Raw genomic sequence first — 10,664 nt, 5'->3', positions numbered from 1 at the left:
AGACCCATACATATCCAAAAGTCAGATAACAATGACTGGCCCGAACCGGCACGGCGTGTATTAATTGAACACATACAACGAAATCTATGGTTGTGAATTACTGTGTGATACACAAAAGTAGCTTCGCGGACGGCTAACAAATCATTTTCAGTAGGAACCAAAGCAGAAAAATAGTTGGAAACTTTAACAGATTGAACCGATGATCTTGTAGCTAACTTATGTTTTTGCGTTTTGAGATGATCGTTTATATCCGATCGTCCACCATGACTTACTGAAAAAGTTCCATGGCAAGTTGTACACTGTACATTGAAATCGTCAGTAGTTTAATAAATGGGAAATCATTTTGCAACTTTTCGTTAAAAAGACAAAATCTTTTAGGTGGTATAGTCACTACGTAAAAAAATGAACTGTATAAAATTACCAATAACCTGCAAGTACAAAGTTAGGAAAAGTTAATGATTAAAAATTAACATTTTTACAATCATCATTATACCATTTGCCTCATTTAATTTATAATAATAAATTAATATAAAATTTAGATATCTGAGATTTAATGGTTAAGGGGATAGTGGGGGGCATAGCCCTACTAGAACGATAGCACAAACTTATATCTCAATCCCACCTCAGAACCAATTCAAAATTACGCCACTGGCAGGTACGGGCCTACGGAGTTGATCTACCTTGTAACACCAGTGTCGTGAGTTCGCTACAAGCAGCTGCGGGTAAGAACGCGAAGCGCCGCGACGGGCGACAGCAATGGTAATAATAATAATAATAATAATGTTGATTATCGGACGTCCGCACGGTTTCCCTCCAATTCTCGGCGACCACAACAAGGAAAAAAAACGCGCGTGCTCGCAGCCGCGGTGGCAACATGACGTCACGATCGGCTCGTCCGCCCGTCTAGCTCGTTCGCGGCAGCGGCGTAACGCGCATAAACACACAAACAGTGCGCTTTGTGTCCACCGTCGGCTTTTGTTGTACGCCCGGGTTTCCCGCCATTCGCTATAAATTATCACTGCCGTCCGTGACCGTGGCCTGCATACACGGGTTCTATTTATTTATTTATTTTTTTCCTTCCAGTCTTAACGATACACTCCGCAATAGCACCAATATCAAAATAACATAACAATTATTACGTACGTAATTAATAACGATTTGTTATTTTTTACGCGTGTGCGATTTTTCATTCGGGCGTTCGAGCGCAACGCATAAGTTTCGACGCCACCGCCGTTGCCACTGTGCCGCCGTCGTCAAGTTACATGTAATATAACCAACAAGGACGCGTGTCGTTTATCACGCCGGTCGCGTGCGCCCGCCTATTTATACCCAATATTTCCAACTACGCGGTCAGTGTGCGTGTTAGTTGGTGGTCGTGGTCAGCGACGTTGTAGTGGTGACCGAGGGGATATCGAGACGCGATGGGCGTACCGGTGGACGAAGACATTTACAACAGCAAGTATGTGGAGCTATGCAAGGGTCTCAACTTGGACAAGAATGCCGCCAGTCGAGCGTGGGAGACGTATCTAGCCGTTAGGGAGAACTATTCATTGGACGTATGCTTTAATTTTTTTATTTAATACTCTCACTGTACTTATCTTTACAACTATGCGCTGTAGGGTGATCCGAGTCATTGGTTGGCTTGCGCCATTTATGTGGCATGTCGTAACGTCACTGAACATACAGTCGGAGACAGTGAGACTTTGATTGAGGGCAATCTAGTTAGTTTGACAAGACTTCTGCGTCTGTGTAATATTAGGTATATATTTAGTGAGGAATAAAATATTCTTAAATGTTGTGTTGCATTTTATGTGATTATTAAATTTATTTAGCCTCATAAATTTTATTGGAAAAAGCAAGAAATGGGCTGATATGATCAATATGCCACCAGAATTACGTCGTAAGATCGATAAATTAGAAAAAAATTTTGCCGTTTCAATGGTTATATTTAAAAAATTCCAACCTATTTTTGAAGCTATGTTTAACAACACTAAAGATGAGCAAACAAAAGTCCGTTGCTCTAAAAAGCAAAAGTTTGTACTAATTTAAATTTATTAATGAATCGCTTCTTAAATGTATTGGAAATATTTATAGGGTAACATGTTCATCTTCTAAACTTTTTGAGTTTTGTTGGACATTATTTGTTGTCGCTAAATCCGAATTTCCAGATTTGAGTGAAAATTTGGTCAATTCTTATCATTTATTGTTAGCTTGTTGTGATTATGTGTATACAAATGTTCTTATGGCTGATTTAAGATATTTACTTAATAAATCTTTTGGAGGTAATTAATAATTATAAATTATTTGTATTATGAATTTATTAATGGTTTTTTTCTTAGGCTTGCCTAATGATTTTGAAGCCAATTCTTACGTTCCACCTTCTAAACCAATTTGCATTATTGATTATTTATGCCAACATTATGATGGTATAACTACTGATGCTAAAGTAATTAAAGAGTACTTTTGGAAAACTAATTTAAAAAAGTTAATTGAAAGAAAAGTAAATACCTAATTTTAAATTTATACATTTTTAGCCAAAAGTTTTTTTTTAATAATTTTTGTTTTATTAGGTTTTAAAAGGTGATCCTGACTTGAACTTACTTTTGGATATTATAAATTTTGATTTCAATTACAAAGCAATCAATAAACGATATGAACAGTATGTTTTGAGTGTTGGTGAATTTGATGAGCGAATATTCCTTTGTAAGAAACTACATAAAATTAATTTTATTCAATGTCATCTAGTTTTGGGGTTTATTTTATCTGTTAAAAAAAAAAAGAAAAAATATCTTCATTTCTGGTAATAAAATATTAATACTTAAATATACTCGGGGATTTTTTTTTTTATCAATTATGTGGTAAATTAAAGTTAATTGATATAAAATTTAATCTATGTTGAACAAATTTTATGCTTTAAATTGTCATTTTTATTCTATTATGATTTCATGATTTTTATATCATTAAGTTTATTAATTTAAAATATAAATTCATTATTTGAATAATAGTTTGTATTTATAAATATTTATAGCTGAAATTTTATAATTAAAGTATAAATTTAATATTATTTGTTATATAATTAGTCAATCAACTTGTTTTAAATGATTTACTATTTTTAGGCTGCCAATTAAAAAAATTTTATAAACATAAATTATTTCTTAATTTTCAATAAATATTAGCTTAAAATTTGTGTGTGTGTGTGTTTGTATGATTATTTTTTTATATATTTTTATTTTTAATGATAAAAAAAATTAGTTTTAAGAATTATTTTATATTATTAAATTTTAATTTTTTTAGCTGATAATGCCAATAATGAAATTGGAGCATCAAATGAATGTTCAACTGAAGATTTAGCCAAAGAAATGAAAAATCAAAAAGTATAAATAATGATGTATTTTCTATAATATTATATGTTATATACCCTTTGTTTGCTGTTTAGAATAATTTATTTAACCATCAAACACCTCTTACTGGTCGAAATCATTTAAAACCAAAAATTGATACATCTAATGAGAGCACTCCTGTAAAAAATGCATCGGAAATGGTATTCAAAATACAATCAATTTTATTAGATTGTCTACCTTTTCCATCTGATAAATTATATTCATTATTAAAGTAAATTCATTAATTTTTCTAATTTTATTATAATATATCAATTAATTTTTTTTTTTTTATTGTTATGACAGGTCATGTTCAGAAACTTTAAAATGTGATATTGAAGATCTAATTAATACTCTTGGAAATAAATTCTGTGCCCAATATTGTCAAATTGATCATAATTCTGCACTGCATAATGATTTTGCTGAAAAGAGATTGACTATTGCCAAGACATGGTTCTACAAGTTGTTTGAAAATATTATTGCTAAAGAAGCAAAAAATCCAAAATATGACATTAAAGTATGTATCATATAATTAATTTTAAGGATAACCCATACATTTATTATATTTAAATATATTTAAATTTTTCTAGTTGTTGATTTGCCATACTGTATTTCACGAAACACTCTTTGCATGTTGCTTAGAAATGGTTTTATTTTCTTACAATACACAACGTGCATTTCCTTGGGTTCTTAATGCTCTACAAATCCATCCTTATCATTTTTACAAAGTCATTGAAGTTATTGTTCGTGTAGAGGATAAATTACCTCGAGATATGATAAAGCACTTGATTAGTGTATGTTAAATTATTTAATATTTAACTTTTTTTTTTTGTGTATATTTTTATTGTTATCAATTTTTAATTTTTTCAGGTTGAAGAACAGGTTCTGGATAGTTTATCGTGGCAGTCTGAAAGTCCATTGTGGGATTTAATTGAAAAAAATAATAAACGAATCCCTCACTATGATGAAATTGCTTTAACTAATGTTGTTGGAAGCTCATCAATGTCTAATATAAACCAAAAAATTGAAAATAGTCGTTTTCCACATAAAGGTTGGTTTACATCAATATTTGTTATTTGACTAAATACAGTACCTATTTTATTTTATTTTTAAAAAAAATGTATTTTTAGAAAGCCCAGTTTCTGATAGATTTATTTCTCCAGCACCGGGTCAGCCTAATGTTATAAGACTTGGTAAACAAATTACTATGAATGAAAATAGGCAATACTTTTCTGCTACAACAAAAAATAATGGAGTTTCACCATCTAGTTTAACTGGTCCATTAAAAAAAATTGGTACTTTAGGATTATTTTTTAGAAAAGTAAGTAATAATTATATGATGTATTGGATTTAACTATAATTATTCTCCTAAATAATACACAATTAAGAAAAAATATTACAATTAATTTTTATTTTAAACACTATAATATTATAAATGTAAAGTTTATAACATTTTATATCATTTATTTTTATTTTTATTATACTTAAAATATTCTTCTTCTTGGTTTCGGCCTTTAAGACCATTCCGCTAAATACAAATCTTGCCATCTGTCCCTATCCTCTGCAGCTTCTTTCCATCTGATTCCTGGATCTATCATTTTTAAGTCCTTTTTAACACAGTCTTCCCACCTCAGTCTAGGTCTTCCTAGTGGTCTTTTACCTATTGGTTCATTCTCAATTGCCTGTCTAACTAGGGATCCTTGCTTACGCCAGGCATGGCCCCCCCCCCCCCAACTGAGTCTTCTTTTTGTGATCTCCTTAACTATGTCAGGTCTCTGAAACTGTCTTTTGAGTTCATCATTATATAACTTTCTCCATTCATTTGTTTCACTGTCAAAGACCGGTCCATACATTTTTCTTAAAACTTTCCTCTCGAAAACCCCTAGTCTCTGTTCTTCAGCTTTCCTCAATGCCCACATCTCAGAGCCATACAGGACAATAGGTCGTAATAATGTCATATACATTCTTATTTTTAAATTTTTAGAGATTGTCCTCGATTTTAGTATTTTTTCTAATCCATAATATCCCTCGTTAGCTAACTGTATTCTTGACGACACCTCTGTCTTAAGTTCATTATTTTGGGTGATAATCGATCCTAGATATTTGAATTGTGATACTTTCTTAAATTTATGTCCTTCTAGCTCAATATATTGTTCTAGTCTATAATTTCTGTTACTTCGACTGACAACCAAATATTCTGTCTTATCATCATTAATAGTTAAGCCTACTTTCTCCGCGGTCTTGATAAGTTTCTTTCCCAGACTTTTTATCACCTCAATATTATCTCCTAAGAGAGCAATATCATCTGCGTATGCTATGAGCCCTATTTTTACCTGACCTAGCTCAATTCCTTCCGAGATGTTCATTTCTCGAACTATTTTTTCCAGTACTAAGTTAAACATCACTGGAGATAGTGCATCGCCTTGTCGGAGACCTGTGTCACTCCCACGGGCTTTGATATTGTGTTTGCTATCTTGACTTTTATATCTGTCTGGCTGATGGTAGCTCCAATGAGGTTTACGGTTTTACTTGGAAATCTGAATTCTTTGAGTATATTCACTAGGCTTTCCCTATGAATAGAATCATAAGCTTTTTTAAAGTCCACAAACAATATGTGTACATCCTTATTATATTCTCAGCTTTTTTGGAGGATCTGTCTTGCAACGAAAATCTGATCTGTTGTAGATCTATTGGGCCTAAATCCTCCCTGGTAGTCACCTAGTAAATTCTCTGCTATAGGTCTTACTCTATCCAGTATACAATATGCTAGAACTTTGTATGTTGTATCTAGTAATGCTATACTCCTATAATTACTACACTCTTGTGAATCATTTCTTTTATGAATAGGGCAGATTAATGCGGTGCCCCAGTCTTTAGGAAGTCTTTCTTCATGCCAAACGCTCTCTATAATACTATGTATTTTATTTATTGTTAATTCATCTAGGTTTTTTAGCACTTCTCCTTGGATTCCGTCCTCCCCAGGAGTTTTATAGTTTTTTAGCCTGTTGAGTTGTTGTAATATTTCATCTCTGCTTGGAGGCGAGCATTCAGTGTCATTAGGTTCCGTTGGCATCTATGCAAATGTCTCCACTGGGTTTTCGCAGTTAAGTAGTCGTCCAAAATAGTGTTTCCGTTTTTCAAGTACTTTGTCCTGTTCTGTTACTAGAGAACCATTGTCATTTTTTAGGAACTTATTATGTTTTTTGTATTTTCCTCTAATTGAATTTTTCTTCTGGTATAGTTGTCTAGTCTTATTTCCTCTATGATCAAACTCAGCTTCTTTTAGTACATCTTTTGTATATTTCCGTTTTTCATATCTAAATATATTATTAGCTTCTTTTTGGCGTTCTTTGTATATCATAGCTTTCTCTCTATTAGTAGGATCGTTGAGCAATTGAGTCCTGGCTTCTTTTCTTCTATTAAATGCTTCCTTACAGGGGTTGTTGAACCACGGTTTCCTTGTCCTCTTTTGTTTGTACTTGTTTGTACATTGTACTCTTTACAATAAACCCTCCACCTCTTGCAAAATCTATAAGCCTGAATCCATTCTCATTAGTTACATCGTGAAGGCTATGGATACCAACCGTTGACCGAAATATGATCTCCTTCCCTAGTTTGGCATTGAAGTCCCCTAAAACTATTCTAATTGTATTACGTGGAATTTCGTTTAGTGTGTGTTCCAGGTTATCATAGAACTCATCCTTCTCCTCTTGCGGCCTTTCTTCCGTGGGTGCATGCCCATTCACAAATGATATGTTGAAATGTAGTGCTTCTATCGTTAATACTGATATTCTTGGATTAATGCTTTTGAGTTCTCTTACTGAAAGTACTAAGTTTTTATGTATTGCGAAGCCCGTTCCAAATTGACGATGTTTATTACATTCGCCGTAGAAAATCGTTATATCCTGAATCTTTATCGTTCCATTACCATCCCACCTTATCTCTTGTAGGGCTACCACTCCTAGTTTATATTTTTCTATCTCCTCAACTAAGCATTGTACTGCTCCAGATTTAAAAAGTGTGCGAACGTTCCATGTTCCAAAGGATAATCCATTTTTCCATTTTCCATTCTTATTTTCCAAAGCTCCACAGTTCCGAGGCAAGTTTGTTGTTAGTTCCTGAACAATATTTTTTTTTTTTAAGGCAGGGTTGTTAGCCCTGTGCTAAACCCCCAACCTAGAGGACCAGTCTATTCCAACCAATTAAGGTCAGAGTAGGGCTATTGCAGTGTACTTACTAAGTACACTGAGCGATGGGCACGCCACTTTCCCTACGCCGGAACTTAAAATATTCTGATGAACTAAATTATGATTAGGTTAAATGTCTATATACTCTAGTAAAACAGAAATTTGTTTAATTTTTAAAATTGAATGGAATATTTTTGTTTTTGCCAGATGATATTTTTAATAATTTTTTTTCAATTGCAGTTTTATTATTTAGCTTCTGTACGCATGCAAGATTTGTGTTATCAATTAAGTATAAGCGATGAAGATTTGATGAGAAAAATTTGGACTTGTTTTGAACATGTTATTATTGAGCATACCAATATGATGCGTGATAGACACTTAGATCAAATTCTAATGTGTACAATTTATATTATTTGTCGAGTATGACTAAGAACATTTCACAATATATTTTATTTATGTTTTTATTAACATTTTACTGTGTTTAGGTGGTCAACTTAAATTTGTCTTTTCAAGCAATAATGAAATGCTATCGAAATCAACCACAATCTGCTTCACATATATATAGAAGCGTTTTAATTTCTCCTCGAAATCCCAGCCAAGGTATTCATTTTTTTTTTTTTTTAAATTATTAGTTTTATGAATAATTATTAAGTAAAGAGTTAGTTTCAATTAAATAATTGATTTGATTTGTGTATCAATATCTTATAATATCTTAGTTATTACTTTACGAAAAATGTATTTACTTTTCTATGAACAGAGCCTGTTGAAATTGAAGGAGTGCGTCAAGATAAAGAACAACGTATTGATCTTATTAAATTTTATAATACTATATTTGTTCAAGTAGTTAAAGATAATGCATTAAAGTATTCTACTAATACTATAGTAAGTCATTTAAAACTATTAAACAACATAATCTTAACAAAATTTAATTACTGTAAATTATATTTTATCATTTATTGTTATTGTTTATTAGAATGATAATCTTACACTGTCTCCTTTACCAAATACTAAGACTCAATTACAATCACCAACTATGCGTCGAGTTAATGATCGATTACCAATATTTATACGTAGATTGGAAGCAAGCCCAATAAAATCTCCAATCAAACCATTAAGTTATTGTATAAATCAAAGTCCTAAAAAAGTGAGTCTCTTTATATTAGAAAATGAGAACTCAAGTTAAATATCTAAATAAAACTATGATATATTTTTTATAGAATATTATATTTTAGAACCATATAATATAAAGAAATAAAATAAAAGGCAAAAGCTCATTTATTTGGCTAATAATTCAAAATTAGATTGTTAAATATATTTATATCATACTTAATGTGTTGTGTCTATTTATTTAGGATCTGGAAAATATAAATATGATAACGATGCGATCAATTACCAAAAAAAGAAATATTAATGAGGAACACAAAGATGGACCGATTCCAAAACAAAAAACTCCATCTCCTCCTGTTATAACTAAAAGATTACAAGGTCTTTTAGAAGAACGAATGGAACATAATACTGATAAATAATAAATTTAAATGCTTATTTTCTTCATTTTTCTATCTTGTGAATTTTTGCTCTTATATTAGATAATAATTTCATTTATTTATGATTTGTTTAAACTATGAATCATAGTTGTTAAAATAGTTTAAAATATTTATATTTAAAACCGTTTGTGTCCTGGTGTTATATTTAGTTTATGTTTTTTTTTTTTTTAACTTCTATTGAAATATTTTTTCTTTTTAACTAACAAAATGTGTGTTAATTTTTTTTAAATATTTTACATTTAGGCAAATTTCTCATCTAATTCAGTCATTGGACACAAATAAAATTAAGTCTGTTGGTCATAATTCACAGAGTAATAATAATTTTAAACTTTCTTTGTATTTTTTTAAAGCACAATAAAACTTAAGTAGTCATTGAATATATAAAGATATTTATTCTAATTTTTTTTAAAAACTCTAAAATTTACATTTTTATTACTCTGGATCTCATTCTCTTTTATATAATTTGTTATTTACAATGTTTTTTATTTAAATCTTTTATTTATTCTTTATTACAATCCTAATTTGTATTAGTTAATTTTTTAAGATGTGTTAATTTTTTTCCTACATCATAATTCAAAGGTATTTTTGATTTATCCAAATGGTGTTTGATTATTTTATACTCATAAATCCTTTTAGAAAAAGTATATTTTTAATTAAGTTCTATGTTTTTTTGTACTTTATGTTGAATTTTATTTTTTATCATTAAACTAACTTTTATTTTATTAAATGTTAACTTACATATTATGCAATAAATCATTAAAATACAATTTAAAGTTATGAGTGAACAGAATATTATATCGATGGCATTTTGTTGAAGGGCATATACCACAAAAAATCAAAATATGAGTTTTTGGTATCAAAATTTTCAGAAAAATAGGCGCATAATTTGTAATATTGAGGCGGTTAAAAATATTAAGAATTATTTTCTATATAGCGGATATAAGTTATCCAAACACCCTAAAGAATATATATATATATTTTAATGGAGAATTTTAAAAGGGCGTATACTACAGGAATTGCTAGTGGTTTTATCGAATAAACTAAGCATTTGAATGATAATTGTTATCAAATTATCAACATGCCTACTATATAAAGGTATATCCAAGATCAACCGACCTTAGCGATATCATTTTTAAAAACACTATTTTGTTCCTCTTGAACAATTTCAATTATGTGGTATATGCCCTTTCAACAAAACACCATCGATATGCATGATTTTGAATTATTAAAATGTTAGACTAAGTCATTTGATGAAATTTAAACAAATATAGATTATATTATAAACTCATTGAATGTGTAATGTTCATTTTCCATTACAAAATGCATTTATATGTAATAAATAATAATATGATACTGATTGTAAAATTTAATTAAATGTATTAGTATTATTTTATTATATTATTTAATATGTTTTTGCAGTGAGGTTTAACTGTACGTAGTTTTATGTTGAATGACTTGTAAATGAATAACAATTATAGTTGATAAAGTGTTTTTGCTATGGTATGTATTTATTATTTTGCAATGAAATTTCACTTTAAAATATTTTAAAACAAAAC

General features: G+C 30.1%; 1 protein-coding gene across 1 annotated transcript; it reads left to right on the top strand.

Annotated features, from left to right (window-relative positions):
- Positions 1–787: 787 nt before the first annotated feature.
- LOC112692546 (retinoblastoma-like protein 1) lies at positions 788–9,169 on the top strand. Its single transcript, XM_025567243.1, has 17 exons — positions 788–1,556; positions 1,620–1,759; positions 1,833–2,033; positions 2,095–2,282; positions 2,340–2,500; positions 2,571–2,703; positions 3,295–3,374; positions 3,437–3,612; positions 3,684–3,894; positions 3,968–4,171; positions 4,248–4,428; positions 4,508–4,698; positions 7,805–7,984; positions 8,050–8,164; positions 8,322–8,446; positions 8,538–8,708; positions 8,917–9,169. The coding sequence occupies exons 1-17, from the start codon at positions 1,422–1,424 to the stop codon at positions 9,088–9,090; spliced, it is 2,766 nt and encodes a 921-aa protein (XP_025423028.1). The 5' UTR covers positions 788–1,421; the 3' UTR covers positions 9,091–9,169.
- Positions 9,170–10,664: the final 1,495 nt, after the last annotated feature.

This window comes from Sipha flava, unplaced genomic scaffold, assembly GCF_003268045.1.
Source record: "Sipha flava isolate LNK unplaced genomic scaffold, YSA_version1 74_pilon_pilon, whole genome shotgun sequence".
Taxonomy (NCBI): domain Eukaryota; kingdom Metazoa; phylum Arthropoda; class Insecta; order Hemiptera; family Aphididae; genus Sipha; species Sipha flava.
This window is presented reverse-complemented; position numbering and strand designations above follow the sequence as displayed.

Coding starts and splice junctions, on each gene's coding strand:
- LOC112692546 (XM_025567243.1), top strand. CDS start 1,422: ATGGGCGTACCGGTGGACGAAGACATTTACAACAGCAAGTATGTGGAG. Junction 1,760..1,832: donor CTGCGTCTGTGTAATATTAG/GTATATATTTAG, acceptor AAATTTATTTAG/CCTCATAAATTTTATTGGAA. Junction 2,034..2,094: donor CGTTGCTCTAAAAAGCAAAA/GTTTGTACTAAT, acceptor AAATATTTATAG/GGTAACATGTTCATCTTCTA.